This window comes from Petromyzon marinus, unplaced genomic scaffold, assembly GCF_048934315.1.
Source record: "Petromyzon marinus isolate PM22_M1 ecotype Great Lakes invasive population unplaced genomic scaffold, UKy_Petmar_22M1.pri1.0 PM_G_Scaffold_26, whole genome shotgun sequence".
Lineage (NCBI taxonomy): Eukaryota > Metazoa > Chordata > Hyperoartia > Petromyzontiformes > Petromyzontidae > Petromyzon > Petromyzon marinus.
In genome coordinates, this window is record NW_027422828.1 from 1807985 (window position 1) to 1832549 (window position 24565).

Genomic DNA, 24565 nt, shown 5'->3' on the forward strand with positions numbered 1-24565 from the left:
GCGCAGGGACAGACGTTCGATTACGTTGGAATCAATCTGCAGACAGCGGTCTTCTCGCACGGCCAGCTCAGTGTTGCCTTATCTCGATCCCGCAATCCCAAACAGGTGAAAGTCCGCATCGAACCGAATCCCCGGCAAGGCCATCTACTTAATGACGAGAGAAAATTCACACGAAATGTCCTTTTCAATTAAGTCTTCCACATGTAAATTGATACAAGCTTTTAATGAAGAAATAAAATCATCCAATTCAAAACACAACACAATTCAAAGATGTTTCATTTTAAAACTTCAAAACGGAGCATGGGGTACTTGCGTGAATGCATCCTTCGTGTGCAAATGTTGTGACTTTCCTGGCCTGAAGGCCGTCAATGTGTTGGACCCTTATTGGTGCACAGCGTCTCAACAACAGCAGTGGGGTTTGCTTCAACCGATGGTTACGAACATCCAGACGTGAATCAGCAAGGAGCATTTATAGTCCCAGCTAGACAAAATCTACGTCAACACGTAAGACAAAACTACAATTCGTGTTGTAGAGAATGTACCTCCTCCTATACGTGTAACTTTCAAGTGGTATGCCTTGTAACTGATGAATGATCCGAGCGTGCTCCCTATTTCAAAGACGATGAGTTGCTCCAGAAGCAGACTCTTCGTGAAACACAAAAGTACCCTTTGACCTGTATCACAAGAACAACGGGTCTCACCTGAGTTCTCTGTACAGGTTACTTCCAAAACACACACACACACACACTTTGTCCTAACATCACTTATTCAATGTTTGACCCTCACAGACAAAATGTTACCTGTACGCGCACAGTCAGACAAGTATTAATTCTAAATTATTGACGGGCATATTAACAACATTGAATTACTGCAGCGAAATATACTGCATCACGTTACATCGTATTAACAAGAAGCTGTTTTAAAAAAATACGCACCGTCTGCTTAACAGTGTATGTACAACGTACTATTATTGCGTCATTCAAAACGAGTAGGCCGTTGCATGCTGGCGTCTGGGTCAAAATGTAGCAAATTCTAAACATTACGCTACAAATAATAGATCACGGCGTTTCGATGGCAACACAAGCAATCGTCATCAGGTGGGACAAGCACAGCAGCAATAAGAAACTGCTAGAGTAGGCGCCTACTACTTCAGCAGTTTCTCTTGCTGTGGTTGTCCCACCTGATGACGATTGTGCGTGTTGTGATCTAAACGCCGTGATCTGTTATGTTTCTACCCACGTGGTGACTTTACCGAAAGAACTCAAGAGTGTGGATTCCTGCAGTCACGAAAGCTTCGAATCAAGATTACCTACAAACTACACAACTGAGATGACGCATCAATCATCGCCCCCTACTGACAGGCTCTTGTCCACATGCAGGCTGGTGCAGGGTCACCACCCTGTGGCACACAGGGGCAGCTGCTACTTGGGGTTGCTCTTCGAGTGTTTCAGACGAGACACTAAACTCCAAGTTGCTGAGGCGGTTAAGCAAGCACCGTGTAAATGGAATTATTATGATAACATAGTGAATGCTTGGGGGATTATTGTCTCTCGCTCCTGGTTAAAGATCTACCCAACCCACAGGTCCACAAAGACTGGCCGCCCTTACTCTGCAGGTTGAACCTAGCAACTGAGTGTCCAACTTCACGTTCTTGTCATTAAAGGCCTGTGACAAAGGTGCATCCATTGTAGCGACATCATCTCAAGCTAACTCATCTACCGGGTCTCCACTTGACTTTGTATTGTCTCGGAGGAAGTCCACCCACACCTCCACTTCCACAAACTGCTGGGAGTTGCCTCGCTCTGCCTCACAGTCAGAATTCTCCTCTTGCTTCACGTTGCTTCCATTGATGTGAAGGTCCCATTTTGGAGTTGAATCTTCATCTTCACATTTCACCTTCACTTCTTCGCTCTTCACCATCACTTCTTCCCTCTTCACCATCACCTCTTCATATTTCACCTCGATACCTTTAAAAGTGTCCAAGCTGAGATTTTTGTCCGGTTCTTGTTTCATGAGGGATGGGCTTATTGTGGCACTTTGACTTTCACAAGCTGATTTCAGATTCCACTCCTTGCAGATCTTCTGATGCTTCCGTGTTCTCTGGTGTACTTGAAGATTTTATGACTGTGCAAACGCCTTCCCGCAGAGTGCACCTGAAGGGTCTCTCTCCCGTGTGTGTTTTCTGGTGTACTTTAAGATGTGATGACTGTGCAAACATCATCCCACACAGTGTACCTCAAGGGTTTCTCTCCTGTGTGTTCTCTGGTGTACCTGAAGATTTGATGAATGTGCAAATGCCTTCCCGCACACACTGCACTTGAAGGGTTTCTCTCCCGTGTGTACTCTGGTGTTTTTTAAGAGCAGATGAATGTGAAAATGCCTTCCTACAAACACTGCACTAGAAGGGTTTCTCTCCCATGTGTGTTCTCTGGTGTGATTTAAGACCAGATGACTGTGAAAATGCCTTCCCACACACACTGCAATTGAAGGGGTTCTCTCCCGTGTGTTTTCTGGTGTGTTTTAAGAGCAGATGACTGTGAAAATGCCTTCACACACACACTGCACTTGAAGGGTTTCTCTCCCGTGTGTGTTCTCTGGTGTTTTTTAAGAGCAGATGACCGTGAAAATGTCTTCCCACAAATACTGCACTTGAAGGGTTTCTCTCCCGTGTGTGTTCTCTGGTGTTTTATTAGATGAATCTGGAAATGCCTTCCCATACACACTGCACTTGAAGGGTTTCTCTCCCGTGTGTGTTCTCTGGTGTGTTTTAAGAGTAGATGAATCTGAAAAAGTCTTCCCACACACAGTGCATTTGAAGGGTTTCTCTCCCGTGTGTGTTCTCTGGTGTTTTTTAAGAGCAAATGACTGTGAAAATGCCTTTCCACACACACTGCACTTGAAGGGTTTCTCTCCCGTGTGTGTTCTCTGGTGTGTTTTAAGAGCAAATGAATCTGAAAATGTCTTCCCACACACACTGCACTTGAAGGGTTTCTCTCCCGTGTGTGTTCTCTGGTGTCTTTGAAAATGAGATGAATCTGAAAATGCCTTCCCACACACACTGCATTTGAAGGGTTTCTCTCCCGTGTGTGTTCTCTGGTGTGTTTTAAGAGCAAATGAATCTGAAAATGTCTTCCCACACACACTGCACTTGAAGGGTTTCTCTCCCGTGTGTGTTCTCTGGTGTCTTTGAAAATGAGATGAATCTGAAAATGCCTTCCCACACACACTGCATTTGAAGGGTTTCTCTCCCGTGTGTGTTCTCTGGTGTGTTTTAAGAGCAGATGAATCTGAAAATGTCTTCCCACACACACTGCACTTGAAGGGTTTCTCTCCCGTGTGTGTTCTCTGGTGAATTTTAAGAGCAGATGACTGTGAAAATGCCTTCCCACACACAGTGCACTTGAAGGGTTTCTCTCCCGTGTGTGTTCTCTGGTGTTTTTTAAGAGTCGATGAATCTGAAAATGCCTTCCCACACACAGTGCACTTGAAGGGTTTCTCTCCCGTGTGTGTTCTCTGGTGTTTTTTAAGAGTCGATGAATCTGAAAATGCCTTGTCACAGACAGTGCACTTGAAGGGTTTCTCTCCTGTGCGAGTTCTCTGGTGCTGTGTCAAATTTCCAGTCCAATCCGTGCAGTATGCATGCTGGTCGCATTGTTGACTTGTCGTCCCGGCTTGCTGTGCTGAGTGCATTTGCTCCATCAGACCAGCGTGAGCTGCAGACAGAAAATAAGAATATCCACACCATCTACACGTCAGTATCGAGCCATGGAGGAATGAATATATACAGTCACACGTGACTTACACGTCTATATTCATTCATGTATTCATGACTAGGTGTACTAGCCGGCTTCGACCGGGACTTGGATCCACCACGTCCGGCCGCCTTTGTCTCCCCAGTGGCGATGTTCACACCACGACAGTTACTCGTTTTAGGCTGAGTCTACCTAGGGGAGGCCCAGAAGCTGTTCAAATAATCGTCACCGGTGGTGGCCGTGAGCGGGAATCGAACTCGGGTCGCCGGGTTCATAGCGCGGCGTAGCGCTAACCGCTACACTACAATGCGTTAGGCTTCCACACACACACAGACACACACACAGACACACACACAGACACACACACACAGACACACACAGATACACACACAGACACACACACACAGACACACACACAGATACACACACAGACACACACACAGACAACGCTAACCGCTACACTACAATGCGTTACTCTTCCACGTGCGAGGGTCACGTGACAGATTTGACGTCACAGCTCACTTGCCGTGCAAAAAATCTATACATTATTGAGCTCCCCTCCCCCCACCCCAATAAAAACACAAAAGTGTATTTGTATAATGTTTGCATGGTGTACAGTCTGGAAAGTACCCACATGGCAAATTTCCAGTTTGTTGTATGTTGGGAAGTACGCTAAACATTTTGAACAGACACACACAATCACAACTTTGCCTTTTATATATATTTGGAGATGCAGTGAAAAATTTTCCCAAAATTCATCACGCGGTTTCAGTTTTTTGATTTTCAGTTTGATTTATTTTGGTTATAGTCCCGTGAGCCATTCGGCTCTTGAATCGGGTGCAACCACAACAAGCAACAAAACAAAAACACGACCAAGAAAAACATCTTACAGTGGCTATGTGTAACTGTGCAAACAGCACTGTCATGGCACGCAATGAGAGGGCAAATGTCAAATATTCCTGTAAGCTCTAGCATCTTCAACATTAATGTTGCCATAGAAACGTTGTGGGGTTTTTTGCTTCATTTAAAAAAGAAAAATGATTATCTGTTTTTATTTTATTTTCTATCTACGTGACTTTACCGAAAGAACCAAGAATATTAATTCCTGCAGTCACCAAAGTTTTAAGTCAAAACATTCACACACGTTGACAAAGCCTCACCTTGTGTTGTTGTGGGCAGGTCGCTTCTGATAACAAGAGCGGTATAGCAGCTCAAGCGGGCTTGGCCTGGTGAAAAAAATAAAAACTGCGTGAATATTGACAATAAAACAATGTTACAAAGTGGCGAGCCGGGTGCAGACAAATTAAACTTAAGCGAGATAATTAAAGTAAACGCAATCAGGCGAGGGCAGGAGGCAAGGCCCCGCGTGGCTAGGCCCCGCGTTGTAAAGTTCCAACCTGGACATCGATTCCCATGCTCGCTGCTACTCAACTGACATCCCTACGAGAGAGAGCGAGGCTCTACCTTGGTAAACAACAACAACAACAACCACAACAACCACCACCACCACAACAACCACCACCACTACCACAATGAGAATTTCTCACCTCGGATTTCAGTGCAAGCGCGCACACGGCAGCTTCCTGTTGCCTCGCGACAGCAGGAAGTAGTATGACGTCACTTCCCTCCCACGAGCTGCTCTGTAACTGAATAAATTATGTTAATGAGCCACCAGTCATCGGGCGTAACTTTGCCCAAATAAGGATTGTACTTGAACAGATAACGGAAGTGACCCAGACAGAGGTGACGTCACGCTCAGCGGTAGACGGGGTGGGGTGAATACCTTGGTGACATGACGTCACTAGCGAGGGACACCTCCCCCTGGCGTTTCATGCAGATGAGGTGATGCTGAGTAGTGACGTCACAGAGCAGGATTGGAGTTGATTTAGATTCATTTTCCATTGCTCCCTCCCTTGAACTCAGCAACAACAACAACGTGGACATTGCATCCCACTGGGATTTTTAGCACACAGCGTTGGTGTACGGTGCTTTTTTAAGGAATATTTTGCTGTTTTTTTCATGGATTTTCTGTTTGCAGAGTCACACAAAGTAGCCACTTTAAGATGTGTTTCTTGTTTGTGTTTGTTGTGGTTGCACTTGATTCAAGAGCCGAATGGCTCACAGGGGTATACCAAAATAAACTGAAATTATTGTGTACACACTGTGTGTCCGTACACTTTGTGTGTGTGTACACTATGTGTGTACACTGTGTGTGTGTACACTGTGTGTGTGTGTACTGTGTGTGTACATGTACACAGTGTGTGCAGTGTGTGTGTGTACACTGTGTGTGTGTGCACTGTGTGTACACTGTGTGTGTGTGTGTGTACACTGTGTGTGTACACTGTGTGTGTACTGTGTGTACACCGTGTGTGTGTACACTGTGTGTGTGTACACTGTGTGTGTGTACATTGTGGGGGGCACAGTCATCTCAGTCGACCAATGGGCATCTTTTAATCAATTTATTATTTTCCAATTTTCTTGTTTTTTTTTCTATTTACGTGACTTTACCGAAAGAACCAAGAATGTTGTAGCACATTCTCTATTTATTGCAGAGGTTCAAGGTTAAAATCCGACAGGCACACCTGGCTACCCCAGTAGCATTCACCACAATATGTGCAGTCTGCTAAACGGCAGATGTAAAACATAACGTTGCGTCATTCACAACGCACAGGTCATTGCATGTTGGTGTCATGGTCAAAATTGCGGAAATTCCAAACATTATCCAGAAACTCCACAACGGAGACACGCACCGCCTGTACCAACGACGGAGGCGCAGGGGCAGACGCTCGATTATGTTGGAATCGATCTGCAGATGGCCAGCAGCTCCGTGTCACCTTATCTCGATCCTGCAATCCCAAACAGGTGAAAGTCCGCATTGAACCGAACCCCCGGCAAGGCCGTCTACTTAATGACGAGAGAAAATTCACACGAAATGTCCTTCTCAATGAAGTCTTCCAGATGTAAATTGATACAAGCTTTTAATGAAGAAATAAAATAATTCAAAACACATCACAATTCAAAGACGCTTCTTTGCAAAACTTCAAAATGGAGCATGGGGTGCTTGCGTGAATGCGTCCTTCGTGTGCAAATGTTGTGACTTTCCTGGCCTGAAGGCCGTCAATGTGTTGGACCCTTATTGGTGCACAGCGTCTCAACAGCAGTGGGGTTTGCTTCAACCGATAGGTACGAACATCCAGACGTGAATCAGCAAGGAGCATTTCTAGTCCTAGTTAGACAAAATCTACGTCAACACTTAAGACAAAACTACAATTCGTGTTGTAGAGAATGTACCTCCTCCTATACGTGTAACCTTTAAGTGGTATGCCTTGTAACTGATTAATGATCCGAGCGTGCTACCTATTTCAAAGACAATGAGTTGCTCCAGATGCTTCGTGGAACACAAAAACACCGTTTGACCTGTATCACAAGAACAACGGGTCTCAGCTGAGTTCTCTGTACAGGTTACTTTCAAACACACACACACACACTTTGTCCTAACATCACTTATTCAATGTTTGACCCTTACAGATCACATGTTACAAGTATGCACAAAATCAGACAAGTATTCATTCTAGGCATATTAACAAAATTGGATTACTGCAGTGAAATATACTGCATCACGTTACATCGTATTAACAAGAAGCTTTTACAAAAAAGTTGCACAGTCTGCTTCACAGTGTATTTAAAACATACTATTGTGTCATTCAAAACGAGTAGGCCATTGCATGCTGGCGTCTGAATGAAAATGTAGCAAATTCTAAACATTACCTACAAACTACACAACTGAGATGATGCATCAATCATCGCCCCCTACTGACAGGCTCTTGTCCACATGCAGGCCGGTGCAGGGCCACCACCTTGTGCCACACAGGGGCAGCTGCTACTTGGGGATGCTCTTCGAGTGTTTCAGACGAGGTACGACATAAAACTCCAAGTTGCCGAGGCGATAAGGCAAGCAGCGTGTAAATGCAATTATTATAACATCGTGAATGCTTGGGGGCTTATTGTCTCTCGCTCCTGGTTAAAGATCTACCCAACCCACAGGTCTACAAAGACTGGCCGCTCTTACTCTGCAGGTTGAACCTAGCAACTGAGTGTCCAACTTCACGTTCTTGTCATTAAAGGCCTGTGACAAAGGTGCATCTATTGGAGCGACATCATCTCAAGCTTACACATCTATCGAGTCTCCACTTGACTTTGTATTGTCTCGGAGGAAGTCCACCCACACCTCCACTTCCACAAACTGCTGAGAGTTGCCTCGCTCTGCCTCGCAGTCAGAATTCTCCTCCTGCTTTACATTGCCTCCATCGATGTGAAGGTCCCATTTTGGATTTGAATCATCTTCACATTTTCCCATCACTTCTTCCCTCTTCACCATCACTTCTTCACATTTCACCTCGATACCTTTAAAAGTGTCCAAGCTGGGATTTTCTACCGGTTCTTGTTTCATGAGGGATGGGCTCATTACGGCACTTTGACTTTCACAAGCTGATTTCAGACTGCACTCCTTGTGGATCTTCTGATGCTTCTGTGTTCTCTGGTGTGTTTTAAGAGCAGATGACTGTGAAAATGCCTTCCCACACACACTGCACTTGAAGGGTTTCTCTCCCGTGTGTGTACTCTGGTGTGTTTTAAGAGCAGATGACTGTGAAAATGTCTTCCCACACACACTGCACCTGAAGGGTTTCTCTCCCGTGTGTGTTCTCTGGTGTGTTTTAAGAGCAGATGAATCTGAAAATGTCTTCCCACACACAGTGCACTTGAAGGGTTTCTCTCCCGTGTGTGTTCTCTGGTGTTTTTTAAGAGCAGATGACTGTGCAAATGCCTTCCCACACACACTGCACTTGAAGGGTTTCTCTCCCGTGTGTGTTCTCTGGTGTGTTTTAAGAGCAGATGAACCTGAAAATGTCTTCCGACACACACTGCACCTGAAGGGTTTCTCTCCCGTGTGTGTTCTATGGTGTTTTTTAAGAGTAGATGAATCTGAAAATGCCTTCCCACACACACTGCACTTGAAGGGTTTCTCTCCCGTGTGTGTACTCTGGTGTGTTTTAAGAGCAGATGACTGTGAAAATGTCTTCCCACACACACTGCACCTGAAGGGTTTCTCTCCCGTGTGTGTTCTCTGGTGTGTTTTAAGAGCAAATGACTGTACAAATGCCTTCCCACACACAGTGCACTTGAAGGGTTTCTCTCCCGTGTGTGTTCTCTGGTGTTTTTTAAGAGCAGATGACTGTGCAAATGCCTTCCCACACACACTGCACTTGAAGGGTTTCTCTCCCGTGTGTGTTCTCTGGTGTGTTTTAAGAGCAGATGAACCTGAAAATGTCTTCCGACACACACTGCACCTGAAGGGTTTCTCTCCCGTGTGTGTTCTCTGGTGTTTTTTTAAGAGTAGATGAATCTGAAAATGCCTTTCCACACACACTGCACTTGAAGGGTTTCTCTCCCATGTGTGTTCTGTGATGTGTTTTAAGAGCAAATGAATCTGAAAATGTCTTCCCACACACACTGCAATTGAAGGGTTTCTCTCCTGTGTGTGTTCTCTGGTGTGTTACTAGATTACATGACTGTGCAAACGCCATCCCGCACATCGTGCACCTGAAGGGTTTCTCTCCCGTGTGTGTTCTCTGGTGTTTTACAAGATCAGATGACTGTGCAAATGCCTTCACGCACACACTGCACTTGAAGGGTTTCTCTCCTGTGTGTGTTCTCTGGTGTGTTTAAGAGTAGATAAATGTGAAAATGCCTTCCCACACACACTGCACTTGAAGGGTTTCTCTCCCGTGTGTGTTCTCTGGTGTGTTACAAGATTATATGACTGTGCAAACGCCATCCCGCACATCGTGCACCTGAAGGGTTTCTCTCCCGTGTGTGTTCTCTGGTGGTTCTGAAAAACTGATGGCCATGCAAATGCCTTGTTACACACAGTACATTTGAAGGGTTTCTCTCCCGTATGACTTCTCTGGTGCCGTGTCAAATTTCCAGTCCGGTCCGTGCTGTATGCACGCTGGTCGCATTGTTGACTTGTCGTACCGAGCTGCGCTGAGTGCCTTTGCTCCATCAGAACAATTCTGCAGAGGAAGCGTCAGCTGCAGACAGAAAAAAAGAATATCCACACCATCTACACGTCAGGCACAGAGGAATGCACACGTGACTTACACGTCTATACTTATTAATATAATAAGATCTTACATATGAAAAGCTAATGGTCAGTGAGGTCAGCAGCACTGTAGGTTCTGGTGTCAAGGACATGGGCCTGCATTAGCTGAATCCACGATGTTGTCTGGATGCACAGATGCCAGAACAGCCTGTTGGAAATGAGAAGCCCAAAGGCTGCACAGAAGTCTAACAGCCTCCTACCGTTGTTATTGAGTTGATCTGGCCCATGCCTTCCAATGGCTCCAGACCAGGTGCCAGCATCATCACCAACTCGGGCATTGAAGTCACCCAACAGGATGACTCTATCAGGAGGGGCCACTTTTAGCTAACACCTGTGACAGGAGGTCATAGAAGGAATCTGAATCCACGGGCTTGCATGCATCCCTCCACTGATGTTCATCTTCGGTGGGGGCGTAAGCAACCACCACCACCATTCTCTGCCTCCTGTTGATGGGGAGGCGAGCCCAAAGTAGCCTGGGGCTTACAGCTTCCCACACCTCGCCGCCACCTTCCCACGCCGCCTTGATTCTTTTTTTCAGAATAAGAGCCACTCCTTGTTGTTTGGCATTCTCCTGCCCTGAGTGGAGGACTCTGCACCCCTCATGATGATTGGAGTCAGAGCCAGTCCACTGGATCTCCCGAATGCCACAGAGATCCAGGCGGTACCGGTCCAGCTCTGTACAGAGTAGCAGCCTCTCCTCCACGTGGCCACTCTCAGTGGCTTTTTGCCATTTCTAGAGGAACCCCAAGGGTAAGGATTCAGGCATTGCTCATTCTGTGTAACTTCCTGGATAATTAAATTATCATCATTTACACTCCGCACCCAGTTGTTATTTTTGCTGTCATCTGATGTACCGATTTGGGGAGGCATCACGCGCGTGCAGGGGCAGAGCCACAGGGGGGGGGGGGGGCTGGGGGGGGGCTTAGCCCCCCCTGAAATTTTGGGAAAGTCGGTAATCGGGATAACCCGATATCTGGCTGCTGCAAAATGCTGCAGGCTGCCACCTTGTGCTGCCATCTTGTGCTGCCCTGCAGGCTGCCACCTAGTGCTGCCCTGCAGGCTACCACCTCGTGCTGCCCTGCAGGCTGCCACCTTGTGCTGCCACCCTGTGTGCTGCCCTGCAGGCTGCTTGAGCGGCAGCCTTTCGAACTTATCGGCCACGTCAGCGGCTCCGACCTAATAATAAACTCCGCGTTCAAATCCAATAAAATGTGTTTCATACATTTGTGGCGCCCATTGGAAAACATAAACTGGATATCGCAGAATGTTGAAGTCAGCAACCCCCCAAAGTCAAAATCATGGCTCCGCCCCTGCGCGTGTGGACAGATGGAGGGGAAACTCGTGAATGTTGCGCGATTCTAGTTTATCGATAATGAAACTGTTCCAGTGGGATAAGGCGTTGCTGGAGAGCGTTACGGTATCCATCATGACGCCCACTCTCCCCCCCCCCCCCCCCCCCTTGGTTATCATTTGCAATCAATGCAGAACTAGTGCACCACTATACGCCATCATGAACACTACAGCCGACTTAATCGAGATCCAAAACGCACAGAAATTACAGTGATACTCTGATTTAACGTCGCTTCGCAAATTAGGTGGTCACTTTATTAACCTCGCCACCCGATTTGCGTCGCCTCAACCCCCACACTCACGTCGCTGACAGCATCACCGTTCGTCCTCTCTCGTTATCCATCGCCTCTCAGCCCCTTCGCCTCCACCACCACCACCTACTACCACCATCACCACTTACTACTACCACCACTACCACCTACTACTACCACTACCACCACCACCATCACACTATCAATCGCTTCGGTATAACGCCGTTTCGATACTCAGGAACGCATCCCCGACGTCCACACACACAGATAGACACACAGAAAATTACTTTTATAGGCAAGGTTGTCTACAAGTGTAGCGTGAAGTGTATACAGTGCAACGCGGCTCAGTGAAGGGTATGACGGATGCTGCAGGGGCGGCTCCCTAAACAACTTTGTAGGGGTCACCGAACCACACTGTGAACCCTCAGTGTGCCGAGTGAATGTTTCTAACATTTGGCAAAACGCGGCGTTAACAAGAACGGAGTTAAAAGGAACAACAAGGCCACTTAGTCACTAACCGCATTCAAGTGGTGACGGTCAAAAACAACGGTGCTTCTGCATTGTGGAAATTCACCATGTGCGGATGTTGACAAGTGTATAGTAGGGTAGTGAAGTGTAGCGTATCAACGTGTAGCGTTTGTAGTAGTGTAATGTATAGTGTGACGTGGCTCGTAGCGATGGGCATGCTGGATGCCATGGTGCCCCAAACAAACTTCGTGGGGGTCACCAAACACCCGCAGGACCTGGGGCTGAAACCAGATGGAGTCCGATTTCAGCCGAGGCCACCCCTAGGCTGCGGCTTGAGGCTACTTGCACAAGAATTGATCGGTCCATGGGCACAGCTCGCAATCGACGTTCCAGTGGAGTTGTTCCTTGCATCCGCATTGCTTCTCCACCGTGACTGGGGGGGGGGGGGGGGAACAGCACGGGGCGAGAGTGCGAAACGAACGCGAGAAGCGTCGTCGTTTTGACCGCGAGATATTTTTTTTTGACCGCGAGATTTTTTTCATCGCAATCTTGCGATCGCCGTTGACGCCGCCGTCTCCGTGCCGGCGTTGCTTGGGTGGCTGTCCTAGCCCAAGTTTTTGTTTCTATCCTAGCCCAAGTATTTGTTTCTATCCTAGCCCAAGCGCTGTATATGCTGGTCATAGCGAAGTACCGTAGGATATGAAAGTATGTTATCTGCACGATGCGCCCTAATAAAAAAAAGAACAAAGGCAAGTTTTCCGAGGGACATTACAGTAGTGTAGAATAGTGTAGATTGGTGTATAGTTGTATAGTGTAGCATGCAGCGTAGTGTATAGTGCAGTGGTTCTTAACCTGGGTTCGATCGAACCCCAGGGGTTCGGTGAGTCGATCTCAGGGGTTCGGCAGAGCCCCCGCCACGGAGGTCCGGACACACTTGAATTATTGTGTAAATTTGTGATGACACACACGGCCCGCTTGGCCATCACTGGCTGCAGATGATCATGCTACACTGCTTGGCCAATCAGCGCTGCGGGGAATTTAGTGCGTACTCAGTAGTCAACATGTGACTGTTGTTGTCGTACGTCGTGTGATTTCTTTAATATTTTATCCATACTAACTATGTCGGGCAAAAGAAGAAAGTGATCGGACGAATATGTACAACATGGATTCTCATGTATCACGGAACGTGATGGGAGTGAGCGTCCTATCTGCATGATTTGCAACGCCAAGTTGAGCAACTCTAGTCTTGCACCGGCAAAACTAAAGGAACACTTCTTGAAGCTGCATGGAGACGGGGAATACAAGAACACAACACTTGCTGAATTCAGGGTGAAGAGAGCCAGATTCGATGAAAGGGCCTCTCTGCCTGCTCTTGGATTTGTACCTGTTAACAAACCGATCCTGACAGCATCGTACGAAGTTGCTTACCTGATCGCAAAGCAGGGCAAGCCACACACCATTGGTGAAACACTTGTGAAACCAGCTGCATTAAAGATGGCGAATCTGATACTCGGAACAGCGGCCGAAGGTAAATTATCCCAAATTCCCCTTTCAAATGACACCATCAGTGACAGAATAGAAGACATGAGTAAAGACATCTTGGCTCAAGTAGTCGCGGATCTGATTTCAAGCCCGGCAAAATTCAGCCTTCAACTCGACGAAACCACAGACGTTTCTGATCTAAGCCAGCTTGCTGTTTTTGTACGCTATGTGAAAGACGACATGATAAAAGAAGAGTTTTTATTTTGTAAGCCTCTTACAACAACAACGAAGGCAGCCGATGTGAAGAAGCTTGTGGATGACTTCTTCAGAGACAACAATCTTTCATGGGATATGGTTTCTGCAGTTTGTACGGATGGAGCTCCAGTCATGCTGGGAAGAAAGTCTGGTTTTGGTGCGCTAGTAAAGGCCGATGCACCACACATCATTGTGACGCATTGTATTCTGCACAGGCATGCATTGGCAACAAAAAACTTACCTCCAAAAATGGCAGAAGTATTAAAAACTGTGGTGGAATGTGTGAACTATGTGCGAAAAAGTGCTCTGAGGCACCGCATCTTCAGTGAGCTGTGTAAAGAAATGGGCTCTGAATTTGAGGTACTTCTGCTCCATTCTAATATTCGGTGGTTATCCCGGGGACAGGTGCTGAATCGTGTTTTTGCCATGCGTGTGGAATTAGCCCTGTTTTTGCAAGAGCACCAACACTGCCATGCAGATTGCTTCAAAAATCCTGAGTTCATTCTCATTTTAGCGTACATGGCTGATATATTCGCAGCTCTCAATCATCTCAATCAGCAGATGCAGGGTGGTGGAGTCAATATCATGGAAGCGGAAGAACACCTGAAGGCTTTTCAAAAAAAGCTACCGTTATGGAAACGACGAACAGAGAACAATAACTTCGCAAACTTCCCGCTTCTGGACGACTGTGCAAGTAAGATCGAAGATGTGTCTGGAATCGGAGATATTTCTGTATCCACGGAACTGAAGCAAACAATTGCCACGCACTTAGATGAGCTTGCAAAGTCTCTCGACGGATATTTCCCTACAAGAGAGTCATATCCAGCATGGGTGAGACAGCCGTTCACGTTTGCTGTTGAAACAGCAGATGTCAATGATGAATTCCTCGACGAAATCATTGAAATTCAGCAGAGCCAGGTTCAACAGCAACTCTTCAGAACAACAACGCTCTCAACGTTTTGGTGTCGACAAATGAACAAGTATCCAGTTATTGCTAAGAAAGCCCTGGATTTTTTATACCATTTGTTACAACATATCTTTGTGAGCAATCCTTTTCGAGGATGCTGGACATAAAAACGAAGAAAAGGAACAGACTTTGCTGTGAAAATGACATGAGAGTGGCACTTGCCAAGGTGAAGCCACGCATATCTGAACTGATCTCTCAAAGGCAACAGCAGAAGTCACATTGATTTCCAGGTATGTAATTTGTTGTGAGTTTATGCATTGTGTTGGTTTTATTCTTTGAACAAGGTAATGTTCATGCACGGCTCATTTTGTGTACCAGTAAAAAATATATCTATGTCTTGAATTTGAAAAAAATCACATTTTATTTTTCACTAAAGAGGGGTTCGGTGAATGCGCATATGAAACTGGTGGGGTTTGGTACCTCCAACAAGGTTAAGAACCACTGGTATAGTGTGTGATGTGTAGTCGTGCATTGCAGTGTATAGTGTGCGTGCTGAACTTCTTCACACCGTACGTAGCTAACCATGCTCAGGAGGTGCGGGGGAAGGGCAAACACTAAAAGTGCTTCTAAAGAAGAGCTTTAAATCTAAGCGCCTTCTAATATCGGAAGAGCATTCCAGACGGCCACAGAAGCACATCCGAGAGCGCTGCGCAATGATGCAGTGACCACCGCCTTTGTTCGATGGCCGAGCCAAAAAGCCGTTGCTACCAAGATGACCGGAGTTTGTTCCAACGGTTCACGCTCCTGGACGAGATCATTTTTTTTACCGTGGTTTATTTGTGGAAAGCCGAGTGGCTGAGCGGAATCAAAATGGCTGACTCCGTTTCAGATCGCGGGCTCCCAATTCCGTGTTTCGGCCGTCCGTAATTTCAACAATAAATGCTGCTACGTTTGAGTTGTACATTTTTGCTCGATACCAGATTAGAAAAATTCCGAAAATGTCCTTTCACTGAAATGTGACACACATGTAGAGAGAGACAGCAGAGGTTGTGGGTTCGATGCCTGCCCCTGCTGCTGCATATTTGGAGTCTGCGTCTCATCATCATCACGGTGGCTAGTAGATGTTAACTATCTCGCCTGATATGCAGGGGTCGTGGGTTCAATCCCAACTCTGACAATGACCGCTGTTGTATGTTTGGAGCGTTTCAGATCTGCCTTGTGCTCGCGGATCTGGTCAGAGACGTGATGTTTCGTTTACCCAACGTAACAATCACCACATGTGCAACTTCGTTTGTAGACTCCAGGGCATTGCAGGTCAGGAATGACATCCTTCACAGATGGGATTAGATCACGGATTTTATGTAATATGAAATAGTTGCCGCTTTTTAATGAATAGTTTTAGTTTATTTTCGGGGAGGGGAGGGGGGGTGGGTGGGGTGAGGTGTGCACCTTGAGAGGTGTCGTATCCTCTGTCACAGCACGTGACGGAGCGTCCCTCGGTGGCCCCCTCCGAGGTGACGCTGTACTGCGGCCCCACCGTGCCGGGGACGCCGTGAGTCTTGTCGCGCTCGCAATACTCCGGGCTGGCGTTCACGTGAACCAGGTCGCTCGCCGTGGGCGCCGTCAACCGCTCGTTCACCGCCTCCAGACGCCGGCGGGGCCAGCGGGCGGCGCCGCCCCTGCCGCCGTTGGCGCCTCCGGCACTGCCCCCACCGTTGTGGCTTACCAGCTGCACGGCGGAACTTCTGTCGTACTTTTCCTGCGGCAACCATAATCGTGGTCATCAGGGGATGTGGTGGTTGTTGAGTGAATGCGGGGAGCTCCCTTAGCTGTGAGGGACCCCCCCCTCCCCCACCCCCCACCCCCGTCTGTAACCCTCCTATGGATTCATCCTCACTCTTGGTTCTTTCGGTAAAGTCACGTAGGTAAAGAAAATAAAAGATAAAAAAATGTAATCACGACGTTTCGATTGCAACACAAGCAATCATCATCAGGTGTGACAACCACAGCAAGAACATTTTACTGAAGTGGGAGAGAAACCGGAGTCAAGGGGTTTATACTGGCCATGGTAGGGGGGGGGGGAGTGGGCGGGGCTGTAGGTGCGGGAAGAGGGGCCAGTGGGGAGAGAGCCACGCATCTACAACGATTGCCGCCAACACGGATGGTGGCACTCGCAACAAAATAGCCGCACTGCCAAGCGCTGACGATGTAATTAACTCTGTAAAATAAACTAGTATCCGGTAAATAAGAGGGAACAACTATGAACTGTTCAATTTTACTTGGTTAATAACACATTTTAATGATTGCTCAGTTTGTATCTGTCCTCTGGGTTGAAGTTATGTCTGTGTTTGTATATCTGGATGGCTTCATGAACAAATCTTTGATGGTAGCCAGACGGCTTGCAGAGCACTTTGGTCTCGGAGAAAACAATATCATGGGAGCCCACGGCGTTGTAGCAGTGATCAGCCACGGCGGAAAATTTAGTCCTGCCGTATTTCAAATCTCGCGGATACGGTCTGAGACATGACATTTCGTTTCCCCAATGTAACAATCGAAACAAATGCAACTCAGTTTGTAAACTCCAGGGTATTGCATGTCAGGAATGACATCCTTCACAGATGGGATTAGATCAGGGATTGTGTACTGTACTGAATCGGACCTGGATCTTGTGCTTGTTTTTAAGATTTTGGAAATCTTTTTGGTAACGCCTGCTATGTATGGTGACGTGATGGTTCCCCCACCCCCACCATGCCCAGTATAAACCCCTTGACTCCGGCTTCTTTCCCACTTCAGCAAAATTTCTTGCTGTGGTTGTCACACCTGATGACGATTGCTTGTGTTGCAATCGAAACGTCGTGATTTTTTAAATATTTTTATTTTTTATTTTCTTTACCTCCGTGACTTTACCGAAAGATCCTTGCGGTCATGAAACTTCAAATCTAGAAGGCTTCATCCTCGTCACTCCCACCCCACACTCACCTCCTCTGGGTGCAGTCTCATCACCTGCAGCCGTGAGCTCACCTTCAGAAAGTTCCCAACGCTGCGAAAGTCGGCGAGCTGCTGCCAGCAGATTTTCAGCATGCAGGTGCCAAATAACACGTGGCACTTGCAGCCCATGTACGCCAGATTGTACACCGCCTGCAGCACCACCACCACCACCGTCATCATCGTCACCACCACCACCACACTCACCGCCACCATCATAATCGCCACTACCAACCGCCGTTCGCTAACAAGTGGCGGTGACGTCACGACGGCACCTGTGCCTGCGTCCGGGGATGGAATTCCTTTCCAGCTCAGACCCAGCGTGCCCTTCGCCACAAACATCACCTCCTGCTGTGTGTAACGGCTCTCTCGCTGCTCCAGCAGTTCAACTGCTGGGGTATGCTTTTTCGCCCTAAAGACGACCGCTTTGTGGTGTTGCGATCAAAGCAGCGTGGACGTTTTATTTTTTCTACCTCCGTGATGACTTTACCGAAAGAACCCAAAGGGGTGTGGATTCCTGCAGTCGCGAAAGCTTCAAATCAAGATTCATGCATAACAATAATCTTAAATGTAAGAACTGTATCCTGCGACCAGACGTTATTGTACTTGAAACATAAACCGGTAAAATTTTGATTTAAAGCTTTCGTGATTGCAGGGATTCATATTCTTGGTTCTTTCGGTAAAGTCACGTAGAAGGGAAAAATGAAATAATAAATAAATATATAAGCCAATTCAATTCTCACGATGTTTCGACTGCAACACAAGCAATCATCAGGTGTGAAAACCACAGCAAGAAAATTTGAAAAAAGTTGTGTTTTTTCCTTCAAATTTTGATGATGATTGTTTGTGTTGCAGTCGAAACGTCGTGAGAATTTTAATGTTCATATTTTTTTATTATTTTATTGTTTCCCTTCTACATGACTTCACCGAAAGAACCAAGAATATAACCGGTGAAAGTTAAAGCGAGAATCATTGCATCAATCACGATTGGTAATACAACCCGAGCCGACAAAGCCGAACCTAATTTGCATTGATCGCATAAAATAACTTTTTTCCATTACATTTGTTTTTTTAATGACAATACACACACATGCACAACCCACCCGTTCACCCACTCACCAGCCGGCCGGCCTCGTTGTTGTGCAAATTCATCGCCAAAGACTCCCCTCCTTGCCCGCTGCCACGATTGTGATCGCCCGCATCCACGAACCACTTGGCGAATTGGTATCCGTATTCGACGTCGTCTCCGGAGCCGCCCCGCCGAGCATCCGGCGGTAGCTTCATGGCGTGGGGAACGACCCAGGAGCAAGCACCCTGCAGGGCCCCCTGGCGGCAGGCGCGCGCCACCGCGTGGGCCACTCCGGCAGCGGTGACGGCGGAGACGAACGCGGCCTCGCGCGAGCCTGGGGAGACTCCCAGGGGGGCGTCGTGCGTGAAGCCCGCCCCGTCAGCTGGAGACGGTGCGGCCAGACCGGTGTGGGAAGGGGTTTTGGGGGAGAACACGCCAAGCAGGTGGTAGGGAAAACGTCGCCTATTTAGAGACAGACCCCTCTCACGGGATTTGCCCGGGGACCGAACAATGGGCTCCGCGGCCCTGCGAAAGGAGAGCCCCCGAATCGGCGGCGTGGGGGCGCGCAGCTCAGAAGCGGCAGCAGCACGAGCGGCTGGGGAGAGCTCCCACCCTCAAGGACCGACACGAGTGGGGACCAGGGGGATCGTCGCCGCGGGTAGGAGCCGAGCGCCGTCTCCAACTCCGCGGAATAGATCTCGGGACAGGGAAACGATCAGGTGACGGGTATTACGATCGCTGCTTTTACAGCGGCCGACCTGGGGAGCGAACTAGGGCCGGTGGGACGTCCGGGACCCCCAAGAGGCGTGCCAGGAGCGTCAGGAGCAGTGAAGCGAGCGAGCCGCAGCCTGGCACTGGCCCAGAGCGAAGGCGGTTGCAATCGGGATAACGGGGCGGCCGCTTGGGCCGCCCGCGGACATCTCCCGCTGCCCGAGGACGGGAACTCTGCGAAGCAGAGTCGCGTAGGGGAGGGGGAAACCCCTGGAGGAGGAACGCGGGAACTCCGAAGCAGAGTCGCGTAGGGGTGGGAGGTGGGCGACCCCCCCCCCTTTCCCCCCCAAAAAAAGCTTCTGTGTGCGTGTCTCGGGGAAGCGGTCGGGCACCTTAGGTGCGAGTGGATGTGGCGGGCTCGCTCTGACCCCTTACCCGACTCGGCCACGAGGTCCAGTGCGTCCTCCGCGCCAGGCACGGTGCAGTTCCACCGTTTGCCCTGGAACTGGTGCCGGCACTCGGACAGCGCCAGGTGGACGCCCTCGGCCACGTGCGCCACGTGGTCCCGGTGCCGCAGGCATATTCTGCGCTGTGCGGGAGACAGCCCCGGCACCCAAATGCACAGCGGCCGATACTCGGAGGGGTCAAAGTTGGGGGCCCACAGTGCGAGCGACCTGCAGAGGGATGGGGGCGGAAGTCACGGTGGCCGGGGGATGTTGACTACCTCGCCTGGTACGCAGGCAGTTGTGGGTTCGATCCCAACCCCTTAAAAAATGCCTGCTGCTGCATGTACGTTTTGAGTTTGCATGTCTCTCCCCGTGGTTGCGTGGATTCATCTCCAGGTCCCTCTGGTTTAGAATCAACGTCTCTACGCGTTTGGAGTGATTTGGCTGCTGCTATAAATCACCACGTGATGATGATATCGGCCACTTGCTTGAGCTATAAAGTGCGATAGCCAGGCCTCTCCTGAAAAAGTGCTACATGATAAAAAGTTAAATAGAGCAAATATCTGTGGAATTTCTACAGGTTTGTAAATTTGAATATTACACGATGTACACACACACACACGAGTTATTCTTCTCTGAAGTTGTGTAGTGACACAGCGCCGACCGCTGTCCAGCGGCGGCAACTGCTGTGGACAGCGAGTGCACTCACGCCGTCGAGAGTCTACACACGGCCGCTGCGTGCCGGCAGGGCGGAGGAACCGGGGCAAGGGTCACGGAAGACCTCACAGGGAGGGAGGCCCCTGGAACCCTCTGGTTGGTTTGAGAAGGGAGGTGGGGCCAGGGGCGGGGCCAGGGCAGGGCCAGGGGCGGGGCCAGACCAGGCCAGGGGCCAGGGGCAATATAAAAGCAGCGGTGAGAGCGCTCCGGGCTGCCGGTACTGGGAATGGACTCTTCTTCTCATTGTCGCCTTCACCGGTAATTGTGCGGCCGGACAGCGGTTGGTCGTCTCGGTCGACGCAACGCGGTTCAGGGTCGTGTCTGGGCCGCGGCTGTACGGCAGCGTGGTCGAGAGAGAGAGGCCGGAGTTGGTGTAACGGAAATAAGAGACGGTGCCTCCTGCGACTGCATCGTCTCCGACTGTGCGTGTGCGTGCCGCACGCCGGAGGAGGACGCTACATGGGCGCAGGATGGGAAACAAGCGATTGTCTTTTAGCGCGCAAGACCCCGGCCGAGCCAAGTGACTCTTTCCTCAGCGGCGACCTGGCGATCATCACGCTGACACTTACAGCAGTAGGCAAACACTCTCAACGCGTGCTTCTAAATGTGGAGGAAATAATCGGAGGACCCCGGAATAAAAATTCTTAAGACGACCACGGGGAAAATATAGCAACTCCAAATATACGGCATGTGTCAAGGTCGCGATTGAACCCACGACCTCCTGCATAACAGCCGAGGTCGTCAACATCTCATAGCCACCATGGTGCCCCAATATACCGCGGTAGATACTGTATATGTGATGTATATACACGCACACGATAAAAAAAATCCCGTACAACAACCGTATTGAGTGTGCAAAATAGAGGCAAGGTAAGAAGGTTGCTCAAATCGACGTCGAAACTTGTGAGCTCTCATCGCAGCAGTGAGGACGAAGACAGCGGCAGTGGCGGCGGCTTGCGGTCACCACAAGGAGGCGCTGGCGACTGCCCACAGCTGTGCCAAGGCGCAGAGCCCCAGCGGGAACCAGTCCACACGTCGCAGGGGATCCATCGAAATCCTCGTGGTCAGCGGCGCTGCGCAGAAGAGAAGCGGCCCGGTGGTGACGATGTTAACTCCCTCGCCTGGTACACAAGAGGTCGTGGGTTCGACCCTGACGATGCCCGCTGCCGTATGTTTTGAGTTTTCACGTCTCGCTCATCATCATCATCATCACCACCATGGTGGCTGGGAGATGTTCATTACCTCGCGTGGTACGCGGGATCGAACCCACGACCGCTTGCGTACCAGGCGAGGGAGTTAACATCTCCTAGCCACAGTGATCGTGACCAACTCGACTGCCGTCACTCTGGTGGGTACGATGGAATTAAGCTGCGGTAACGACGTTAAATCTATGAATGCATGCGGGGTATATGGAGGTGCGGGCTATCTGAATTTCTGCGGGTTACATGCTTGAAACTACGGTAGTCTCAATGGAGCGTGGCTGCTGGTGGAGGGGGGTGAGGGCATGTGAGGATGATGAGTCTCCCCGGTATCGTCTGAAGAGCGCGATGGGCCGGGGAGTTTCATGCTCCCCACCGTGAAACACTTGCACACGCACACACAAAGACAAAGGTCCCCCGTGCAAGCCTTAGACCGTCGAGGCAAGTACCGTTAGCGAGTAGCGGCGCCACGCTCGGCCGCCTTTGTCTCCCCTGTGGCGAGGTCTACCCATCGCACCAGGTGTGCTCATTTGAGGCCGAGTATACCTAGGGGAGGCCCAGGACCGGTTCAGATAATCGTCACTGGCGTTGGCCGTGAGCGAGGGAACTGAAATCGGGTCAAGAATTGACTCCACCTACGTTCATCAGATTTATATTTTTAAGGCCGGAAGTTTGACCACTCGCTCGCTCCCTTCGGGGCGAAGCGGCTAAGGAGCGAAATCCTTTCGCGTGAAGACGAAAAAAAACTCGCCCGCAATGTGGCGCCATTCCGATTGCAAACGGTGCGACACTTCGGGACGTGCTCCACGGGCCGTGGACGAGTTTCCCCGTCGTCGGCAGTCTCACCTGGCAGGTGCACAGGCAGGTACACAGCCTGGCAGGCAGGTAGGTAGGCTGGAAGGCAGGAAGGCAGGGCAGGCAGGTGGGGCAGGCAGGCAGGCGGGTAGGCAGGCAGGCAGGCGGGCAGGTAGGCGGGCAGGCAGGCAGTGGAATCCACACCCCCGCAGTGTCAGCGGAGGGCCCTTTTATAGATCTTGTTGTTTGTCAAATTAGTCATCACGGCGTGCTCATCACGAGTCCACGTGCTCCCGAGATGATCTCATCCCACACACACCTGCAGCCACTTTCCACAAAGCCCTGCCCCCCTCCCCACGTGCGTCCCTCGCTCCTCATCAATCAAGAGACACCCTGCCCCCAACGCCATCACTCTGACTGCCACAGTGATAGACTTGGGGGGTGGGTTATGTCCGCAACGTTGTGTCCAGGTTCACGCAGATGCGTAAACGTGGTTTTCTCGACATATTATTTATGTTGAGTTTAACACGTAGGCTTTCGCGACCAATATTATTCACAATCAAGGTTTTTGGGTTAGATCGTGTTATTTAATGTGTTTTAACTCTCCACCACCCGACACGGCCAAACAGTAAAAAAGTGTCACGTTTAAAAAAGACAAATAGTTCACTGCTTTAGCCAATCGGTGTGTTGAAGAGTGAATCAACATCATTTACATTTTTTGAGTAGTACGACGTTTCGCTGGTAATTACATTCAGTATCAACGGGCGATTTGCCAGAATGGTGAAGCCCTCTCCACTTGCTCCCGGTCTTAAATAGAGCAGCAGCAGGGTGACGTCATCATTTAACCCAGTCTGGTGCGGTGATTTGAGGCGGAGCGGGTATTGTAATTATATAATAGATTGGTAATCATTCAATCGTTATTCATTGGTTTTTTTCCCATGTAAGGAATTGTTTGGATTGCCACGTACGGCGCGAAAGAAGTCCAACGTCTATGTTGAGTGATCGCTGCACTCTCACGGGTCACTACGCTCTACCGTACAACACCGCGCGGTCTGTCAAAGGCCCTCCTCGCTCGTGGGTGAGTTATTCAAGGCAGAGCCATACGGTGAAGAACAGAAGTCAACGGAAGCCCGCGAATGTGTTAACAAATTCATCAATAACGGAGGTTTTTTGGGGTCAGATCGCATAAATGTGTAAATGTTGTGTTGTTGAACCCGCCGCCACCCGAGACAGCCAACCAGTGAGGGTTGTCACGTAAACAGAACGTGGCCAATTCGTCACTGGTACAGCACGCCGGTTGTGTGTTGGAGAGCTGGCTAGCTGTCACCTGAAGCTCGTTGTGATTAATGGCGAAACGTCATGGTACTCAGTTTGTTAATGTCGTGGCTTGGCTGTCCAACACACAACCGGTGTTCTGTACTAGTATACTACACTATACACTACACTATACACTACACTATACACTACACTACTATACACTAATATACACTACACTATACACTACACTATACACTACACTATACACTAATATACACTACACTATACACTACTATACACTACACTATACACTACTATACACCAATATACACTACACTATACACTACACTATACACTACACTATACACTACACTATGCACTAATATACACTACACTATACACTACACTATACACTACTATACACTACACTATACACTGCACTATACACTGACATACACGACACTATACACTAATATACACTACACAATACACTACACTATACACTACTATACACTACACTATACACTGCACTATACACTAATATACACTACACTATACACTAATATACACTACTATACACTACACTATACACTGCACTATTATACACTACACTATACACTACACTATACACTACACTATACACTACACTATACACTACTATACACTACACTATACACTGCGCTATACACTAGTACACACTACACTATACACTACTATACACTACACTATACACTAATATACACTACACTATACACTAC

At 48.8% G+C, this 24565-nt stretch overlaps 1 protein-coding gene and 1 pseudogene across 1 annotated transcript; both read right to left on the reverse strand.

The window, feature by feature from the left end:
• Window positions 1-1391: 1391 nt before the first annotated feature.
• On the reverse strand, window positions 1392-9816 carry LOC142913466 (uncharacterized; annotated as a pseudogene).
• A 1968-nt stretch (window positions 9817-11784) lies between these two features.
• On the reverse strand, window positions 11785-22764 carry LOC142913447 (protein Wnt-5b-like). Its single transcript, XM_076060973.1, has 7 exons — window positions 22602-22764; window positions 21521-21629; window positions 19829-20067; window positions 18733-19064; window positions 17650-17766; window positions 16078-16387; window positions 11785-12417 (listed from the first exon to the last, which is right to left on the reverse strand). The coding sequence occupies exons 2-7, from the start codon at window positions 21604-21606 to the stop codon at window positions 12323-12325; spliced, it is 1179 nt and encodes a 392-aa protein (XP_075917088.1). The 5' UTR covers window positions 21607-21629; window positions 22602-22764; the 3' UTR covers window positions 11785-12322.
• Window positions 22765-24565: the final 1801 nt, after the last annotated feature.

Excerpts from the sequence above, each read along its gene's own strand:
- LOC142913447 (XM_076060973.1), bottom strand. The coding sequence starts at position 21,606 with ATGGATCCCCTGCGACGTGTGGACTGGTTCCCGCTGGGGCTCTGCGCC. Across the intron at positions 19,065-19,828 it reads GGACCTCGTGGCCGAGTCGG|CTGACGGGGCGGGCTTCACG; the intron begins GTAAGGGGTCAG and ends CACCGTCTCCAG. Across the intron at positions 17,767-18,732 it reads ACAACGAGGCCGGCCGGCTG|GCGGTGTACAATCTGGCGTA; the intron begins GTGAGTGGGTGA and ends GTGGTGCTGCAG.